At 39.9% G+C, this 21,746-nt stretch overlaps 1 protein-coding gene across 2 annotated transcripts in view; it reads right to left on the bottom strand.

Moving 5' to 3' along the window:
• Positions 1–21,746, bottom strand: part of LOC143287755 (polyamine-transporting ATPase 13A3-like) — a 76,476-nt gene that overhangs the window by 41,183 nt on the left and 13,547 nt on the right. For both annotated transcript variants that reach the window (XM_076596016.1, XM_076596015.1), the window contains exons 2-10: positions 19,948–20,039; positions 8,154–8,321; positions 7,165–7,229; positions 4,361–4,427; positions 3,380–3,465; positions 2,815–2,889; positions 2,162–2,231; positions 1,498–1,632; positions 486–552 (exon numbers count right to left, since the gene is read on the bottom strand). In XM_076596016.1, the coding sequence (XP_076452131.1) occupies positions 486–552; positions 1,498–1,632; positions 2,162–2,231; positions 2,815–2,889; positions 3,380–3,465; positions 4,361–4,427; positions 7,165–7,229; positions 8,154–8,321; positions 19,948–20,019 (805 nt within the window). In that variant the 5' untranslated portion in view covers positions 20,020–20,039. The remainder of the gene's footprint in view (positions 1–485; positions 553–1,497; positions 1,633–2,161; positions 2,232–2,814; positions 2,890–3,379; positions 3,466–4,360; positions 4,428–7,164; positions 7,230–8,153; positions 8,322–19,947; positions 20,040–21,746) is intronic.

Below are 21,746 nucleotides of genomic sequence, written 5' to 3'. Positions count from 1 at the left end.
AGAATATAGAAGGAATCCGAGGACAAGCACACAAATGACCAATAAACTACTTGTTTCTGTCATTGCTAAAAGAGTGATCAGGTCAGAAAGGCATTAATTACATTGACTGAATCGGTCAGGACATGGGACGTATTCATGAAACAAATCAGTTTTCAAACAGCAGCACGAGAAGAGTTTTAGAATATCACAGTTTCAGAGAAAAAAAGGCATATTTTAATCTTTTTTTTTTTTTTTTTTTAATAACGATCATGATGGCCTGTATTTTAAATGGACAATGACTGAGAAAATGTCCACACATACAAATTGTCTGTGAGTATACCAGCACCACACCAACACACACACATACACAGGCGCGTACACAAAAACGCACGCAAACACACAGAGAATGATAACACCACCCTATCAATCAAGAAAGCCGAATAAAAAATACAGAAAACCACACTAATATCCCTAATATCACAAGTATTAATCCACACAACACTTACTGTCATTCCCTCGACACACAGTGACCACGGTGGATGATGAAATGGTGTTGCGCAGGGCTCGTTGGAACTGAAACAGTCATTTCCGCTGATCAGACCACCTTCACAGCTGTTTCTCTCCCCTCTCCCTCTATCTTCTTTCCCCACCCCCTCTGATGATTCCTCACCTTCTGCTTCTTCAAACAGGTAAATCAACATCAATCAACAGTTTCCAATCAGCACCTTCTAAACACCACGTACTTTCAATGTTTTCCAGATATCAGGAAGCAACTGTGTTGTGTTGTGTTGTGTTGCGTTGCACTGTATTGCATTGTATTGTAGTTTTTCACTGTATTGTATTGCATTGTGTTGTATTGTTTTGTATTGCATTGCATTCCATTGCACTGTGTTGTGTAATGTTGTATTGTATTGTATTGTATTGTATAGCACTGCATATTGGATTGCATTGCATTGCATTGCATTCTATTTTCTGCTATTCTATTCTATTCCAAATTCAGGCTACTCTTCCCGAGGACAGAGCGCCACACTCTCTCTTTTTTTCTTGGTCTCCAAGCGTATTTGTTTTACTGTCATAGTGGATTTTTCTTCAGAATTTTGCCAGGGACAACCATTTTGATGTTGTGGGTTCTTTTACATGCGCTAAATGCATGCTTCACAAGTGACCTCTGTATATCGTCTCATCCAAGTGACTTGCATCCAGACCACCACTTATGGTCTTTTGGAAGGGTAGGAAATTCTGGCGAGTGTGAGTTTCGATCCCGCGCCCTCAGATTCTCTCACTTCCTAGGCGGACATGTCACCGCTATGCCATCACTCCACACCTTTTTCACTTTGAACATCTCATTTCAACTGAACGTCAAACACTGTACTTTCACTTATACTTTTTCACACCTCCAAAAAGGCACTTTACAAATGGATGCTCTGTTTTCCTCACTGATTCATTTGTTTTCCATTTTCAGGGTTTACCCCCCATGCACACCACCACCCCCACCCTCACCCCCCACACCCCCCTCACCCTGCGTGTCTGCCAGATGGTGATGATGATGGAGATGGTGGAGATACCCAGAATGCAGGAAGCGTAGATCTCATACTCATCCAGGTACCACAGGATCATGCTGAACAGCTGGAAGATGTAGAACGGGGACAGCACCTGGCCAAGCAAACAAACATCACAACGTCACCGATTGTTTTATTCTTCGTTTTTTTGACTGATCGATTGACATGGTTACTTATATAGCACCGTTCCTCAACTGGAGACCAAGCTCTAAGCACTTTACAGTCATTTGCACAACAGTCTGCCTGCCTGGGCACAGCTGACTGACAGCAGCCTGTAGGCACTCTTCATTCATTTCCTAGGTTAGTGTCAGGCTTTAATTGTGCACATACATGCACACACACAAATTCATGCACTCACGCATACATGCACACGCACATGCACATGCACACGCAAGCATGCATACACACGGACACAAGCACACAAACACACTACTTTTTTCCCCCCCCATCTAAAATCATTTTAGTGAAAAGACGTTAAATTAATTACCAAAACACACACACACACACACACAGAGTTCCATTCAGTTTGGTTAAGTGAGCACAAATGGCTCCATAGCTCACAAGGTGTATCAGGGCAGAAGGACATCATCAAATAAAGTACCCTAAACTGATGGTGAACTTACCTCTTTGAAAAGAAGAACAATAATTGGCTTCACATGGACCCTGATGGAATTGACCCCATACAAAGCACGCCTGAAACATAAAGGATTCATTGCAATGCAGTAACATGGTCAGTCAGAAGTTGCAATGTCAGTGTACATGGATTCTCACTAAAAGTAATCTGTCACTAAACTAACACTTACTTTATACTTTTTTTTTGTCTGAATTACCAAAATAAAATGTAGTCACTTGTGTGAAAGTATGAAAAAGGGTGTTGCAAAAACATTTCCAATCCATGGTATGTTCAGATATTGTATCACATTCAATTTTTTTCAAGCACATATAATAAAAAGCCACGCCCCCCACCCCATAAATCAGAAAGCTTTCCAAGATTCAAAGAGTAAATTTATCACAAACACACACACAAACAAAAGTGAATCCACGATGAAAGCACAAAAGCAGACCCCTGATTCTGCCATCCTTCAATACTAAAACAATAAAATATAACATTTTACCCGCAGAGATCTTGTGACAAATTATAGACTCCTCAAAATACTTTCCTGATGCTCTGGTTGTCATGGAAGATATAAAGCTCACACAGCAATACGTCAAACTTACTGCAGGTAAATAGTTTACAAGACGTTTATTTCTGTAGGTAAAATATTTTGTTCACTACCGTTCAGCTTGTTCCTCTGCAGAGAACCCCTGAAGGTTGTGGTAGTAAGAAAACTTGTAGTTGGTGTCTATCCCCCTGAAAACAAATACACTGTGTATGACAGGAGTGCAATCCCTTGACATTCATTCACTCATATGTTAAAAAAGTGCATGCTTGCATTCCAGTCACTGTTTGACATAAAAACATCCCTTTTTTTTCATTTTAACTTGGCCACCAATATATCCTCACCAGCTAAACTGCCTTCTTTACTTTGTGTACAACAATATACAAAAAAAAGCTCCAAAACCATGCCTCTGAACCAACCGTTTTTTTCTTGACTTTTGTTGTTGTTGTTTTTTTGTAGTAGTGGTTGTTAAAATGAAATATGCATTAAAATGATATCATGCACAAAAATGAGTTACCAGTCAACAGACACAACTGAGCTGTGTTTTCAGCACATGTGACACACATATTTGTGTCAACATAATTATGTTTACAGTCACAGGAGGAGCATTCTATGCCTGACTCCACCAAACATACAACAGAACAACAACACAGACATAACTCCACCAAGTACACCACCCACCTGAGTTTATTAAACTGACGAGAGTTAGGGTCCCAGATGTACTTAACCTTCTTGCTCCTGAACCATCGTGTACCTGGCGCCATCAGCTGGAAGAGAAAGGTCAAGCTTCAGAAACAGGCTGATATGAAGCAAAACATGACAGAAAACATGCACAGTTAACTGTAACGCTGAGTGGTGGCCTAGTGGTAACACGTCTGCATAGGAAACGAGAGAGTCTGAATGCATGGGATCAAATCCTACACTCGCCAGTATTTGCGTTGCACTGCAGTGACATGTTCTCCTTGGGGAGAGCGGCCCAAATTTCATGCAGAGAAATCTGCTGTGACAAGAGGAATACAATACAAAACATTAATCACAAAGCTCATATTGTGACAAAAGATGAAGTGAATGACCTTGTCAGCAATAAAGATTTGGAAACTCATCATCCATTTTCTGGATATTGCCAAACTCATTTCAGTGTATACCTCAGCTGCTGTTTGGAGATGGGCAAAAGTCTTCACACAGAAAAAAAAAAAGAAAAAAAGTGAGAGCAGCTTCTTGTTCCAAAAGGTAAAACAGCTGTGAAGACATGGACGGGAGTGGCTGATTTTTGTAATACTGAAAAGCTTGCTAATGCAGTATAGGGACTGTTAAAGGCATGCTTAATGCAGGAACAAAGTAAAGTAACTGTAAAGGAGAGGGGGAAAAACAGAACTATTGAAAAAAAAAAATTGCCATAACATCAGCACGGAAATCCATGTAAGGTAGCTCTCTTCAGAAACAAAGTAAAATAAATGGAAAAAAAACCCACACAATTTAAAAAATAACCCCATAACGCGAACACAGAAATACACAGAAGTTCTCTTATGAGACAAAGTAAAATAAAGGGCACAAAAAGCGCTATTAAAAAAATGAACCACCAACAGTTACACAGAAAACCATATAATACGGAAGAAGTAGTTGCTGCAGAGAGGAGGAGTGTGAGAAGTGTGCAGTACTTACTGGCTTTGTGTTGGGTGTCTCCAGGCCAATCTCATCCCCATTACTGTCTGCTGAAACCACCGTGGCTCTGAAACACATAGGCATACCCGCCTACATACAAAATACTGTTTCTGTATCATTGCCACATTCAGTTTTCAACAGCTAGACAGATGTCAGTCCAAAATGGCTGTAAAATACTGAGAAAGTGTCAATCCAAAATTGATGTTAATCTAAGTGTCAGTGTGAAGTGGATGTAAAACTACTAAGTGTCAATCCCAAATGGATGTAAAACTACTAAATGTCAACACAAAATGAATGTTAAACTACTATTCGCCAATCCAAAATGGCTGTAAAACTACAAATCGCCAATCCAAAATGGCTGTAAAACTACAAAGTGTCAATGCAAAATGGCTATAAAACTACCAAAAGTCAATTCAAAATAAATGTAGAACTATCAAGCGTCAATCCAAAACAGCTGTATAACTAATGATAGATACCAATCCCTAACAACTGCAGATCTACTGCATTATGCCCAAGGCTCTGTCATTAAACTGTTCATCACAAACATTTTGGTTGCTATGGTCCTTTACAACGGCATCTCTTATGTATTTCATAACAATATCACCTGGTTGGTATGTGACATCAACAGGAGGAGTTTGTATTATACTCCATGTTTGGTGTCATATACTGTACCATGTTAAACTGAAACTTATGAATCATACATGAAACATGAATAAAAGCAAGAGAAGCATGGCACACACACACATACATGTGCGCCACTGAGCATACACACACACAAGCACGTACACATGTAAGCACACACAAACACATGCAAATGAAAGAGAGGACTGATTGATTAACATGGACTGTCTTCATACATGAGTCAGAATGCAGTATATCTAATTAAAACCTCCTCTTACCACTCCCCTTTGACACCCCCATTATTCTCACTCCAATATCTTCATCAATTAAACACACCTGTCACATTATGTGAAATGAAATCTAATTTCCAGAAATACTTATTTATTCATTTTTAAAAAATAATTTGCCATGAAACATAATCATAATTAACACATTTGTGTTTGAAATGACTCTGGGAAATCATACTTAATTAAGATCACATCATGAACTGCACATGACTTTCATGACACAGACTGCCAAACGGAAAACTAAACATCCCCCCCATCCCCCCTTCCCTCCTCTCTAAACGGAACTGTGGGAGTCCCTAAATATGTTGGGTTCTGCTGCTGCTCAGGTATTTGCTTGGCAGATGTGGTGTAGCGTATATGGATTCGTCCAAATGCAGTGAGACCTCCTTGAGTAGCTGAACTGAACTGAACTGAGCCTTAATGCCCCAACACCACTCCCACATCACCACATTCTTTACAGTTGCTACTCTATACAGCTGCTATTGTTTTACAGCTTGTACTGAGGAAACGCAGCTGTGGGAAGCTGGCCTGCATGTGACGCTGCCTTGATGGCGGAGTGAAAACAGTCATGCACATAAAAGCCCACTTCATGTCGGTGAACATGTGAGTCACAACCCATAAATGCAGACGGCAGGGAAGGAAAGATTCATCCATTCTTGCATTTGCACACAGACATTTTTTCCCCTCCACTTTTCTTGCTTCAAAATAAAAACACAGCAAGACAGAAGTCACCACTGATGCTGTGTGCATAATAAACATTCCTTTCATCAAACTTGTATTCCATTAAAAACAAACTCCAGACCTAGAAGATGCACACAGAAAATCTCATCAATATTTGTTACACCTCTGTTTTGACAAAAGCAGTGATCTATTGGTAATAAACTGGTCAACTACTCACTCCTCTTATGTCTTTGTGTTAATGGGAGGTACAGAGTTGCTGTCACAATAATCATCTTTTGTCTTTGTGTTAATGGGAGGTACAGAGTTGCTGTCACAATCATCATCTTTTGTCTTTGTGTTAATGGGAAGTACAGAGTTGCTGTCACAATCATCATCTTTTGTCTTTGTGTTAATGGGAAGTACAGAGTTGCTGTCACAATCATCATCTTTTGTCTTTGTGTTGATGGGAGGTACAGAGTTGCTGTCACAATCATGATCTTTTGTCTTTGTGTTAATGGGAGGTACAGAGTTGCTGTCACAATCATCATCTTTTGTCTTTGTGTTGATGGGAGGTACAGAGTTGCTGTCACAATCATCATCTTTTGTCTTTGTGTTGATGGGAGGTACAGAGTTGCTGTCACAATCATCATCTTTTGTCTTTGTGTTAATGGGAGGTACAGAGTTGCTGTCACAATCATCATCTTTTGTCTTTGTGTTAATGGGAGGTACAGAGTTGCTGTCACAATCATCATCTTTTGTCTTTGTGTTAATGGGAGGTACAGAGTTGCTGTCACAATCATCATCTTTTGTCTTTGTGTTAATGGGAGGTACAGAGTTGCTGTCACAATCATCATCTTTTGTCTTTGTGTTGATGGGAGGTACAGAGTTGCTGTCACAATAATCATCTTTTGTCTTTGTGTTGATGGGGGGTACAGAGTTGCTGTCACAATCATCATCTTTTGTCTTTGTGTTGATGGGAGGTACAGAGTTGCTGTCACAATCATCATCTTTTGTCTTTGTGTTGATGGGAGGTACAGAGTTGCTGTCACAATCATCATCTTTTGTCTTTGTGTTGATGGGAGGTACAGAGTTGCTGTCACAATCATCATCTTTTGTCTTATATGTGCTGGTGATAGTGGGAAGCTGTAACTGATTTTACTGTGATATAATCTCATAAAAACAAGGACTAAAATATTTATCCTTTACAAAAAGACAGCCAGAACAAAAAAGACTTACTGTGGTCGTTTCTGGTCTTTACCCTCTGTTATAATGTCAGCCACAAAATATTGGTCGTAGTGGTTCTGAAACAGAAAATATTCATTTTCTTGTACTGCATAGCATTGTATTGCATTGTGTTGTATCATATCATATATCAAACTGCATTGAATTGTATTGTACTGTATAGCTCTTTGTCACTACAGATTTCTCTGTATTAATTAAATTAGGGCTGCTTTCCCCAGGGACAGCGCATTGCTATAGTGTAGCACCATCAATATAATTTTTCCTATCATTAATTTCTGCCCCTGTTCTAAACTTTACATCAGTAAATTTGTACAGAAAACACTCACCACAATGATTTCAGAAACTGACATTTCAGCTTTAGTTCTAAAATCCAGATAATAAATTCTGAAGCCATCTCGCACGCAGACTTCACAGATTATGTGCACACATTGTATGGTCAAACATACAGAGAACCTTCATTGTGGAGACTGGGATGTCCACCTTACGAAGAAGAAGAAGAAAAAGAAATAAACTGAAAAGCTAAGCACTGCAGGGCCCTGCTGGCTCAACTGGTATATTGCTGAGCTCTCAGTCAGAAGGTTTAAGTTCGAATCTCAAGACACCCAACAATATAAAAAAAAACAAAAACAACTGGCACTTCCACTGCCATTCTTGATGTGGTGGTGTTCTGGTGGCGTCAGTGTCATGTCAGATAGCTCCCCTACCCCTGCTATCCTGGGATGGGCATTACTCATTCTTGTACACATAGATACACTGTCAGGCACCCAGAAAATTACCTTTTCTTCAAAACAAAGAAAACGAAAAAAAAAAAAAAAAAAAAAAAAGAAGTGATGAGAACTATAGAAAGAGAAAAAAAAACAACCAAACAAAAGAAAGTGATAGAAAAACATAACAGATAAACTGATAATAACACTTTAAAAAAAAAAAAAATAAAAAAAAAGGAAAGAAAGAAAAAGGAAAGAAAACAAGCTCCCAGTGCAGACCTTCATGACGACTTTCTCAGCCTGGTCCAGGGGGCACTGGGTGTGAGTGAACTGCACCATTCGGTGAGGCAGCCAGTAGAACACCAGCCGCAGCAGTCCCACCGTCAGGATGTACAGCACCCAGCTCAGGCAGTACAGGCATGGGTTCAGCTTGTACCCTTGGATTTCCTGAGGAGTCATTGATTCATGTGATTACTGATATGGATTATTTACATAATGCCTGTCCTTGGCTAGAGACCAAACTTTTAAGCGCTTTACAAACATGGAGTCATTTAGGCGCTTGTTCTTCGTTTCCTGTGTCATTCAATCGGGATTCAGTTACACACATACAAACATGCGCACATGCATCAGAGTGGATTTTACAATGAATTTTTGCCAGGGATTTTGCAAGCACGCACACACACATACACACGCACGCACATGCACATGCAAGTACACACACACACACACACACACACACACACACACACATGCATCAGAGTGGATTTTACAATGAATTTTTGCCAGGGTCAACTCTCTTATTGTTGTGGGCTCTTTTACATGCACTACGTTCATGCAACAAACGCGACCTTGGTCTATTGTCTCATCTAAATTGACTAACATTCAGAGCACAACTCAAAAGTCTAGCAGAGGTGGAGAAAGTTCTGGCAAGTGTGGGATTCATACCGGTATTCTCTGCCTTCCAAGGCGGAGATGTTACCATCAGCCACCACTCCACATAGAACCATCAACATTATTCAGAGGCACTGACTGTTCTCCATTGCTACATGCGGCACTGGTTACAAAATGGTCAAGGTTACCTCCACTGACTGATCAGATGTAGACACGAAACACAAAATTGCTCATCTGCATGAATGATTCTCCACTGAATGTCACCAGTAAGATTGCACATTTATCAGTAAGATCAATGTGTATGTATCAATAAGAAAATGTAAAATGTACCAGTAAGATCAATGCACATGTAACAGAAAGATAATGTAGATTTACCTGTAAGATCGATGTGCACTTACTGGTAAGATAATATGAATGTACCAGTACGATCAATATGATTATTATGTATACACCAAGATCAATTTGTATATATCAGTAAGATCAAGGTGCATGTGAAAATGAGATCACTATATATGTACCACCAACAAACCAAGACTTCACATTCCTTGTTTAAAGCATCAAGCAGTAGGGAAAAGCCACAATAAAGATAAGAAAATGAAAATGGGGGAAAGACAGTGGTCAATTCAGAACAATGATTATGATGACAGCCAGCAATTATTGATGATCATGATGTTAGTGATGATGATATAATGATTAACATTGGCACACACACACACACACACACACACACACACACACACACACACACACACACACACACACATATACACACACACACACAGAGGTGTGTGTAAACGTGTAAACTAGCATCTCAGTATGCAAACCAGCATTCATACACGTGTTGATGCATGCAGTGTGCCACTGTGTGCATTGAATTGTCTTACACCCCAGTTATAACAAATTCCTCAGCATGAAATCCTGGCTGATTCCTATATCATCATTCTTTTCTTGTTTTTTTAGGGTTTTTTTGTTTTGTTTTTTTTGTTTTTGGGTTGTTTTTTTTGCTGTTCACACGTAGATTTTGATCTACCTGTGGATGTGGACTTATGGGGGTGAAGGGGGAGGGGTGGTTGCCAGAGGCATGTCATGTTGTTGTGGGATTAAAATTTTTTTTTTTTTAATATATGCTACATGTATGCTGCACACAGGACTTTGGTTTATCATCTCATCTGAAAAACGTCAAAACCACTAGTGAAGATGTAGTCGGGAGGGAAGTAAATAAAAATCCTGATCCTTGTGGGAACTGAACTAAGAACACCAGTTCACCTCTCCACCACTGGGCCACCACTCCACTGTGTGTGTGTGTGTGTGTGTGTGTGTGTGTGTGTGTGTGTGTATGTGCATGCTGTGTGCACAAATGCGTGAGATGGGACAGAAAGTGTGCAATGACTACTGTGTGTGGCCAGTGCATGTTTTTCTAAAGCAGGAAATGCGATCTGCTCTTTGCCATCTCCTTCACACTGTTGATGCCATGTTTCTGTAACTCAAACCCTCACAATCAACACCTCTCTCTGGTTTGTCCTCATTTGATCACCGGTCTTCTTGGCTCATGACATTGGCTGTCTTTTAAAAACAACGTGCCACTTACAGCTTGACATGTAATCTATGTGTACAGTATGTCCATTGTAAAAATAAAAATCCAACATGACAATGACAGGATAATCAAGAACCAGAAAGCAGTATGCAAATCAGGAGAAAAGGTAAGTTTAATTATTTCTCTTTTTCAACTTAATCAATTGTTATTCAAAATTTCTACATTCCCTCCACCAGTTGAAGGACTTTAAGGCACAACAGCAATTTCCTTTGATGAAAGCTGGTCCAAAAACTGAAAACTGAAATAAGCAAACTACAATAATCCTATAGTGACTCCATGGAAAAACATTCACCATACTGCCAGGTGACAAGGCCTGACTCAAGGCCTTCTCAAGGCCTGACTAAGCGCGTTGGGCTACGCTGCTGGTCAGGCATCTGCATGGCAGATGTGGTGTAGCGTATATGGATTTGTCCAAACGCAGTGATGCCTCCTTGAGCTACTGATACTGATACTGCCCAGGTGACACCATCACGCTGAACAAATACCATTACCTCAACACTGTCATGTTTTATTCTCTCTCTCTCTCTGTTCTTGTAACATGTGCATGCTTATTCCAATTTTTTTTTTTTTTTTGCTTGATCATTATCTGACATATCTATTTTCATGTCTAGTTCTCATTTACACACACACTCTCTCTCTCTTTCTCACTCTCTCTCACTCTATCTCCTATTTGCATTCATTTATTCTGTTTTGTTATGCAAAGAAAATATGTTGACACATTCACTCATATCGTAAGGACCTCATGGCCAGTGACAGTAAAGTGTCAAAGCGTGTCTGTCTCTCCCTCCTAAAGCCTCAACTTTAAGCCTTTTTTGTTTTTTGTGTTTCGGTTTTGTTTTTTTTGCTGCTCGAACCTATAGTTGTATCTGTCACGCTTTTCAGTAGTTTTAAGAATGGCACAGATATTTTCATCTATGAATCTCTTAAACATTTACCACTGGTCCCTTGAACCTGCGCAACAAAATATTGTTGATCCTCGAGTCTGTTCAGTGGGGCTTTGCAGGAAATAATAGGATACTGATATGAAACATTTTCTTCTCTTATAGCCATCCCTTTTTCTGCCCATACATTTGGATAAAATACACTGCACTACAATGTGCCTGCATACAGGGACTGATGTCTGTGTGTGTACACATGAGTGCAAGCATAGTGAGTACATGCATGCATATTTGTACAAACTTAATTTGTATGCATGTGTATATTCATGTATGTTCATGTATGAAGGGCACAACATATTCTACCTTCGGGAGTGTAAGCAGAGGATAAACCAGACAAAAAAACTGTGACAGTGTTGCAAATTTACATTTAAAGATATTTTTTTTTACTTGTGATTAGCATTATGATTTTTGTTGTTGTTGTTGTTGTTTTTGTTGTTGTTGTTGTTGTTGTTTTTTTTTTTGGGGGGGGGGGTTGTTGGTGTTGTTGTTTTGTTTTTTTTACTCATGTGATGTGCTTTGAGCATATCTGTATTTTAAATAAAAGGCACTACAGAAATATACAATTAGTATTATTAAATTTCCAATTCCGCCAATGTGTTACGCCAAATTCTGCCATTTGGGTGACGAGACTCTGTGAAGTGGCAGGCCATCCCATTTCTTGACTACCTCATGGGGTGCCGCTCAACAGGAGTGTAATTATAAAGCAACATTCTCCACACACACCTGAGCATGACACCCAGCAACCTCCCTACCAACTTCAACTGGCCTGTCACATGTCTTCTCTCACACCTTGAACGTTTGCTATAGCTCTTGTTATGCAGTTTCAAAGATATTATTGAACATAATAGCAGCGTGCCGAGCTGCAACATTCTACTTTCTAGTCAGTTTTCATCAGCTCACACTGCATGGGAATGATCTATGCTTCACTGCAATTAAAGACGCACACACACACACACACACACACACACACACACACACATTGTGAGAATGATCTAAGCTTCATAGCTGAGAAGACACAAATAATATTTGTTTTACACTGGAAAAAAAAAGTCACAATAATGTGTGTCACCATCAAAAACACATAACATAAGTGACAAATGAAACACTGTTAATAATTATGACAATATTTATGAATATGATGCCAACCAGAAGAACAACAACAGGTACAATAGTTATTATTGAAAACTCCTTTCACTCTGCACCACGACAATGCAGTACCACAGCTGAGAGAGGTGGGGAGTGGGAATCCACTGTCTCTGACCTTATCCAAACATTACCCTTGGCATGTTTATGATACTTTCCTCCTCTCACTCCACACCCCCTCCTTCCTCTCCTCACCCTCCACCTCAGTCTGAACTGTCCTATCTTCCCAGTCCCCAAGCCTTTCCATGAGAACCTCATGGATTTGGAGTGAGAGTGAGACACAGAGAGAGAAAGAGAGAGAGTGAGAGAGAGAGAGATTCAGATTCAGATGGTTTAATGTGCTTTGGCCATAGGCATACATACACATCATGGAAGGGGGCGAGGGATGGGCGAAGAGGGAGTGGGTAATCCAACTGATCATTTACAAACAATGTAGTAAATTTACTTTGAACACATGATGTATTAACTATAATTCTTTTCATAATTTTTCATACTGATTAAGAATGGAGTCATTTTCCAGACTGAGTATAATGTTAATTACTGCATGTCATACATTCTAAACTGCTGATAACACCGGCATTCAAGCTTTAATGAAAATACAATATACATATTTCCCAGGGTGGTATTGATAAAATCAGTAAATTTGCATTGATTTATTCTTTCCTTGGCAACTAAGGCTATCGTTTTTTCCCATCTAACAGTATGCTTACGGGTAAATTTTGAAAATCTTTTTGGAACTTCTTAAGTCACTGAATAATAGGCAAACAGAAATAAAGTGATGTTCGTTTTCGACTCTGTGTCCACAGCTTGGACATCATTTATCTTCAGGATTTTCACTATATCTGTTTAAGTTGCTATCAATAGGCAATACACCAAGTCTTATGTGGGAAATGGCTACCCTAAAGCACATCACATCAACACTCAATGAATGTTTTTCTTTTCCAAAATCATCCTTAGACATTCTATAAAGAAACATATCTGTCCTGTTAACGTATTGCAGATGATGACTGCTGTATGAACACGTCTATCAACCGTTGCTTAAAAGCATTAAGAAAGCAGTGTTTGTCCCGAGCACCTTGGTTTACCCATACACACTGAAAGCCAGTAATACAAAGTATTTCTTTGATATCCATTGCCCAACATTTTTTATGTCTTTTTACCTACCAAGGATAACATATTATACCACTGTTTGGGTAATCTATTTTCTTCCATCTCAATGAGATGAAGCCAGTACTTAAATGATCGCACTGTACAGTTCACAAAAATGGGATATCTGCCAAGCTCGCTGTATACTAATTTGTTTGGAGTTTTCAGTAGTTCACTCATGAAGTGTTTGCAAGCCAAACTGAGTACTTTTTCAATATTGTCAAGTCTATGTAACCCCCAAATTTTACTGCCTGCACTTTTGTGTAAAATATCTTAAATGAAGTTTTTTTTGTGTCATTTCTTTGCATTTCTGATATGCTCTACTTTCGAGATGCACAGCTTTCTTTCCTTTTGTAACATGAGCAATAATTTCTAGCTTTCAGCTTAATTTTATTGTAAATGTAAAACCTAAATAAGAATGATTATTAACTTCAACAAGCTCGTCATTATAAAACAACTTTTCATTCTTTGCAAGATATCCTTCTTTTCTGAAGACCATTGAGAGATTGTTCGAACGTGCACGACATACATATATGTAAACATGCTTGTGTGTGTGTATGTGTCCATGTGCATGGATGTGTGTGTCTGTGTGTGTGTATGTGCACACATGCGCGTATTTGTGTGTGTGTAAGTGAGCACATGCGCATGTGTGTGTGTGTGTGTATGTGTGTGTGTGTGTGTGTGTGTGTGTGTGTGTGTGTGTGTGTGTGTGTGTGTGTGTGTGTGTGTGTGTTTGAGAGCAAAGGAAAGAAAGAGAAAAACAGCATGCATTGTATGATACTATGAGAATGTATCTCACACACAAACACACACACACACACATAAGGCACATCACACACACACATACACACACACATTCACGCCACCTGTCTACAGAATTCTGCACATATGACATCCCATCCACACAGATAAGCATATACATAATACATCCTTAATTTGTTTACATACAGCTACTCTGTGTCATAGCCTCAGCACAACTCTCTATGTTCTGTTCATAAGTAATGTATATGTATTTTTCTGCATGTTCGTACAAACACACAAACTCATGAAAAAGTGTCATCATAAGAGACTGGGAACACCGATTCTTTTTTTCAAAATTTGCATTGATTATCAGTTGTTTCTTTTGTCAGATTCTCTTGATTTCTTTTACAATGTCCATAAAATAATTTTCTTTAATAGTACTTAAATATTTATGTCAAATATTCATCTTCGATACCACCCTCCATCTATTTGTTTTCCCCACAACACCATTTATCTTTCCCTCCCGCTCCTCTCCAAAACAATATTAAAATGTAAAAAAATCAATACTCTAACAAAATGTCTACAATCACCAGTATGTGTGACAGGACATAAAACAGTTTTTTCATTGTTTTAGATCTGCTAGGTGATTAACAATACTGATAAAAAAAACAAAACATTTACACATGCAAGCACATACATACATATAAGCTTGTACAAGCACACACTGTGAGGTGAAGAAAAACAAAACAAAAACAGTTCTCATTTAATGAGCATATACACACAAACAAAACATATATGTGCACAAATCGATACAACAGCACATACACCATGGGCAAACCAGCCCTCTCATCCCCTCCCTCTTCTCCCCTCCAGTTACACAGTAAGAAAACAACAGCTTCACATCTTCAGACAGTCAGGCAGACAGACAGAGTACACAGGAAATGGAGAAAGAAAACTGCATCCACCTCAGGAGAGAGACAGGGGGAGACAGACAGACAGACAGACAGACTGAGAAAGAGAGATAGAGAGAGAACAAAGTACATGGAAAAGAAGAACGAAAAGCACCCCACCCCTCCCGCCCCACCCACACACACACACACACACCCCTCCTCTGATCCCACTGACATGAGCTAAGACACCCAGACATCAGTGTATGTATCGTATGGCCCCACCAGAACACAGGCCAGGAGAAACCTGAATATTTACAGTACAGGAGCAGAGTGACAAAGCAACTGAAGTCACACAGACTCACAATGGTGTTCACACAACAGGACATACAGGACAAAGACACCCTGTAGACCCCACAATACTGCTAGCTGTAACAAAGCCACACAGTCACAGTGATAACGCAAGGGAGGCGACAGTCAAGTGGTAAGAGCTCTGGACTTCCAATCTGAAGGTCCTGCTGAGTTATGGGTGGAGATTTTTCTGATTTCCCAAGTCAACAAATGTGTAGGCCTGGTAATGCCAGAACCCCCTTCATGTGTATACCACTACAACATATCCACACATTCACGACTATGCAATCCGTGTCAATGTTCAGAAGATTAGGGAAACATACACAGATTCAAAAACAGAGGATGACTAGTGGAATATAACTGTGGAATAAAAATGATCAAACACATGTATGAAACCCAACTTGCACACATGCTATTGAGCATAGGGTTTGTAACCCATGAACGTGGACTTCAGAAAATGGAGACGCATGGTACCAGGCTAATTGATACCATGTTACGAAAAAAATACTTTTGATTTATAACAAAAACACACAGTGCTGTGGTAATCCTCAACATTACACAGCAATTCTGGGGCACAATGGGTGGAAGAGGTTGCTCAGTTCTTGTTTTCATTTATTTATCATTGTCCTGGAAAGACTCTTCTTTTATGAAGCTCATCTCCTATGGAGTCTGTTGCCTAATTCAGTGTCAGGGGTCAATTGCTGCGAGTGTTATTTTCACCAGTTACGTATCCACACAGTGGTACTTAACAGGAGTGAACTTACTATAGGCAAAGCTTCAGATGAAATCAAATACTTTATCCCTTCTGTAAAGCTGAGCACACTTTGGAGTTACTCAAACTTTATTTTGTAACCCCATCTCCACCCCCCTTCCCTGCTGGGTGCAATAGCCAAGTGGTTAAAGCACTGGATTTTGAATCTGAGAGTGCCAGGTTCGAATCTCGGTAGCGGCACCTGGTGAGTAAAGGGTGGAGATTTTTCTGATCTCCCAGGTCAACATATGTGCAGACCTGCTAGTGTCTGAAACAGCTTTGGGTGTGCATGCACGCAGAAGATCAAATACACACATTAAAGATTCTGTAATTCATGTCAGCGTTCAGTGAGTTATGGAAATAAGAACATAGCCAACATGCTCATCCCCGAAAATGGAGTATGGCTAATGGTTAATAAACAAAACAGTCATACAAGTAAAATGTTACTAGTCTGTATGAGTGTGCATATGCATTTGACTGAAACCTGATCTAATGACACAGATGATCGCCCAGAGGCAGCTGTCAACTGGTTCTACCCAGGTAGACAGCATGTTACGCAAATGACTCCATGTTTGTACAGCGCTTAAAGCCTGGTTTCCAAATGAGGATAGGCACCATTTAAGTATCCAAATCATCATCATCATCCTTTTATTTGACTTGTTTTCTTTTATTTTGTTCCCCTCTAAACAGACACAGGTTTTCTTTTTAATTCTTATCAGATACTAGTTGTTTTCTCCCAAACTAAAACTATTTTCTTTCAATTTCAATGGCTGCGAAGAGTGCGGGGGTTTGCTGTGTTGTTTCTCAAAGTAGGTGGCATGGGAGAGATGGCTCAGTCTATTATTTACCTGCTCTATATATTTGTTTGTGTTTGTACCTTAATGTCTATATATATAAATTTAAGTAAAAAGTACATATTTATACAGCACCAACCATCAACTGGCAACTGCTTTACAACATACACCATTTGGTGCAAGGGACTGCTGTGACCATCAGAGGGTATTTGTGGCTGGCCGAGATCTTGCTGTGATTTAATGGTTCAATCCTTTTTTTTCCTTTTAGAAAATACATGCTAAAAGATAAAAACAATCAGAAAATATTAAAACAAAACAAAACAAGGTGACGTAGTGCAGAAAAAAAAAGAGGATAACAGAGACTGCTACCAGTATGTATGACACACGACAGTCAGTCATGTCCAACTACATAGTATGGCCATCAGAACAGTAGTGAAGTCAACGGCTGTTCTGACTATCTGAGCTAGAATTTGATTCTTCCAGCGGAAAGAGTCTTAGCACGTTGACGAAAACAGGAAATGGTAGGAAGACAGGTCAGTCAGTTTCTCCCTGACCAGAATACAGCTGACTAATCTAATCTCCAAGCGTCCGTTCTCTCATCACCCCCTGCACCCATTGTTCTCAGGACAATTCAGTCCATGGTCCTCAACCCTGCCAGTCACATGGTCATATCAACGCCTGTTGCTCACTTGCTGTTGATATCAACACCTGACCTGACCAGCTGCTCACCTGTTGATAACAACACTTAATGTCATTTCCTTATCACGAACAGCTTTGATTTTTGACTCAGGTGAAGAGCAGAAAATATGTCTCTTCATCTCCTTTCTCTCTCTCTCTCTGGATTGGCTTCCTGTGGTGATAACACTGAATTACTCACCATGGGAAAAAACAACAACTAAAGTCACCAAATGACAATATAAATAATGAACAGATTTTCCCTAGGGAAACAAATATGAAACTAAAACATTCAAAAGACGCAAAGATAAGTATCTTTATCACACACTCACATGCTGACCATGAGCAACAAATACAAAATCCCACAAAAATGTCTATTACAATGTCTATAATTAGAACTAATAGAAGCTAAACATAAAAATACAAGACAGGGAGAGAACGAAACCGAATACAAAGTAAGTTTGAGGCACTGGAGTTGCTTGTTGTCATGAACAATAAAACATAGAGGACAAAAGAAATAATCATCCACATAATTAACAATACTGGTACATATTCTTGTGAGATAAATCGTCTATACTGAAAATAGTCAGCTCTGCTCTGAGTACATGGTTAGACAAACAAGTCAGAAACTGCCATATATCTATATGTGACTGTTCCATATAATAATAACATAATAATAATAGTGATAATGATGATGTGAATTTCTATAACACCTTTTCTCTAAATAGGACTCTGGGTGCTGTACAAAACTGACTGAGCACACTCAAGTATGCATGCGCGTGTACACACACACACACACACTTATCATGTGTTATGTGTTATGTTACGGGAAGTATCTGTACAGGAGGGCCTCAGGCATTTGGCATTATCTATTTGTTTGTGTGTGTGTGTGTGTGTGTGTGTGTGTGTGTGAGAGAGAGAGAGAGAGAGAGAGAGAGAGAGAGAGATAAACAACACCCCATCTTTTTGTGTGTACATGTGTGATAAACAACACCCCATCTTTTTGTGTGTACATGTGATAAACAACACCCCATCTTTTTGTGTGTACATGTGATAAACAACACCCCATCTTTTTGTGTGTACATGTGATAAACAACACCCCATCTTTTTGTGTGTACATGTGTGATAAACAACACCCTATCTTTTTGTGTGTACATGTGTGATAAACAACACCCCATCTTTTTGTGTGTACATGTGTGATAAACAACACCCCATCTTTTTGTGTGTACATGTGATAAACAACACCCCATCTTTTTGTGTGTACATGTGTGATAAACAACACCCCATCTTTTTGTGTGTACATGTGTGATAAACAACACCCCATCTTTTTGTGTGTACATGTGTGATAAACAACACCCCATCTTTTTGAGTGTACATGTGAGATAAACAACACCCCATCTTTTTGTGTGTACATGTGTGATAAACAACACCCCATCTTTTTGTGTGTACATGTGTGATAAACAACACCCCATCTTTTTGCTGTGCACATGAGTACAGTTTGTCCTCACTGATCATGTCAGATCACCCACCGTACTCCTCAAAGGAACAACAACAAAATCAATAACAAATAAGCATTATTTTCCACCATGCATAAATCTATCTTAACTGCTACTGCTGGCAGGAATAATGCCAAGTGTTTTGTCCCTTGCATTCGACATCCAACAGTTTATAGCTGCAGGGGGAGGGTGGGTGGTGGACCTTAACCCTTTCACTTCTGCGTCCATTAAACTGAAGGAGCTCTCAAAGCCTTTGGTTATGCCTATCTCTGTTTAATTAAGTTATTAACATAGATATTTCATAAACCGGCTGAGCACACTTTGTGGCTATTTTAGAAAGGGAAGAACTACAACAAGCCGACTGGCTCAGAAAATGTTCATAAAAATGATTTTTCCAACTCACTGAAGCATACATACTTCACAAAATCTTTGAAGAAGACTTTACATGGCACATATATTTACTAAAGACAAGATGATTTTACATGACAGAGATGGAGACAAGGCAACTCCACATGGCAGAGAGCTCCAGACACAGGGTGACTTTACATGACAGAGACAAGACGACATTGTAGGGCACAGATACTGAGATAGAGATAAGATGATGCAGACTGGCAGCGAGAGAGAGAGAGACACGACAAATCTTGGCTATTGACAAGAGAGACTGACCATCTGGTCATCCTGCTCTGGGTTAAGATAGGTCTTGCCAGGCTTCATGGGCGGGGGACCCGTCTGCCCCATGATCGTATTGGGACCCTTTCCTGCAAAAACACATGTCAAAGAGGCTCAGAATACAAAAAAATGGTTAGCTGTATTCCTCCATATAATATGAAATATCCCTGTTTCCCCTTTCTCTTCCGAACCCAAAATGTGTTGTGTAACATTTTTTTTTCTCAAGGCCTGACTAAGCGCGTCGGGTTACGCTGCTGGTCAGGCATCTGCTTGGCAGATGTGGTGTAGCTTTTATGGATTTGTCCGAACGCAGTGACGCCTCCTTGAGCTACTGAAACTGAAATTCCATATAATATCATATAAAGATACCAGAATACCTTGTAATGTTACACAACACATGTTGGGAAAGGGAAAACAGGGATATTTCATATTTTGTGTCCATGTACACGTATGTGTGTGTGTGTTGTGTTTGTACGTCACTGTGTGTCGATGCATGACAGGAAGGCAGGTCATGTGGATTGGAAGGTAGGTTAGGGAACAAGGGGAAAGTAGGTTAAGGGGGAGGGAAAGGTGGGGTTGAGGGTAGAAGATAGGTTGCAAGGGGGGTTGTGGAGGGGGGTAGGGGGGGGGGGTAGGTAGGTTAGGGGGGAGAATGATTTACTGGATTTAAGTTTTGCTCTCTCTCTCTCTCTCTCTCTCTCTCTCTCAAGACACACAGACACACACACACACACACACACACACACATGCACACATGCGCGCGCACACGCACACACACACACACACACACACATTTGCTTCAGTAAAACCAGGAGAAAGAAAGAGTCATAAACATAATTACAGGCAGACAGAGAAACCGGCCACAACAGAGGGGGAAAGACAGTTCTGTATAGTTGAAAGGACTACAGTCAAAAAGTGTGAGACAAACTACACACCCAAGTGACCCATTGAGTATTTACAACAACTGAAGCATGACAAATTCTTGTGGACAGGCCACATGGAACACCCTCTCAAAGGCACCCAACAGGCTATACATGACTTGAAATGGCCTAGACCTGACCTGCTCTTTCAGGCAAGCTTCTCAGACACATTCAATGTCCCTTTCAAACCCTTTTCAATGTGTACAGTGGTCTAGACTTACAGTGATACTGTGTCATGTGAGAGAGAGAGAGAGAGTGTGTGTGTGTGTGTGTGTGTGTGTGTGTGTATGTGTGTGGGGGGGGTTGTTTGTGTGGGTAAATGGTGTGTCACAGTGTGGGTGGTTGAGGGGTATGTGTGTGGGTGTGTGGAAGTGGTGAAGGGGATGGGTGGATGGGGACAGGGGTGGATGAGGGTAGCTGTGTGTGTGTATCCACGCGCACCACGAATACATTCATGGGTGTGTGCATGCAATTCCACTTTTCGGGGCTTTCTTTTATGGCTCACTCTTTTGAATTAACTGAAGATAACAAAAGCATTGGAGATCAGGAGATGATACAGCAAGCTGTCTCACTTTCTGAGTTTGATTGGAAAACCTTTTATTGCCTCAAAGATCTCTAGTTATGTCTTCATGGGATTTGGGGAGTAATGACGGGTGACAGATGCTCTTCTCATGTGTCCAGGATATGATATCCTAATCTTGACATAATTTCAAATGGACAAGTTTCATTATTATTCAAAATTATGTTTAATAAAAATGAAAAATACAAATTTGCAACATTGGGTTCATGTACACATACACACAATGTCGTGTGTGTGTGTATGTGTGTGTGTGTGTGTGTGTGTGTGTGTGTGTGTGTGTGTGTGTGTGTGTGTGC

The sequence above is a fragment of the Babylonia areolata genome, chromosome 11, assembly GCF_041734735.1.
Source record: "Babylonia areolata isolate BAREFJ2019XMU chromosome 11, ASM4173473v1, whole genome shotgun sequence".
Taxonomy (NCBI): Eukaryota; Metazoa; Mollusca; class Gastropoda; order Neogastropoda; family Buccinidae; genus Babylonia; species Babylonia areolata.
Note: the sequence above shows the minus strand (reverse complement) of the source record. Positions and strands in the feature narration are given on the sequence as shown.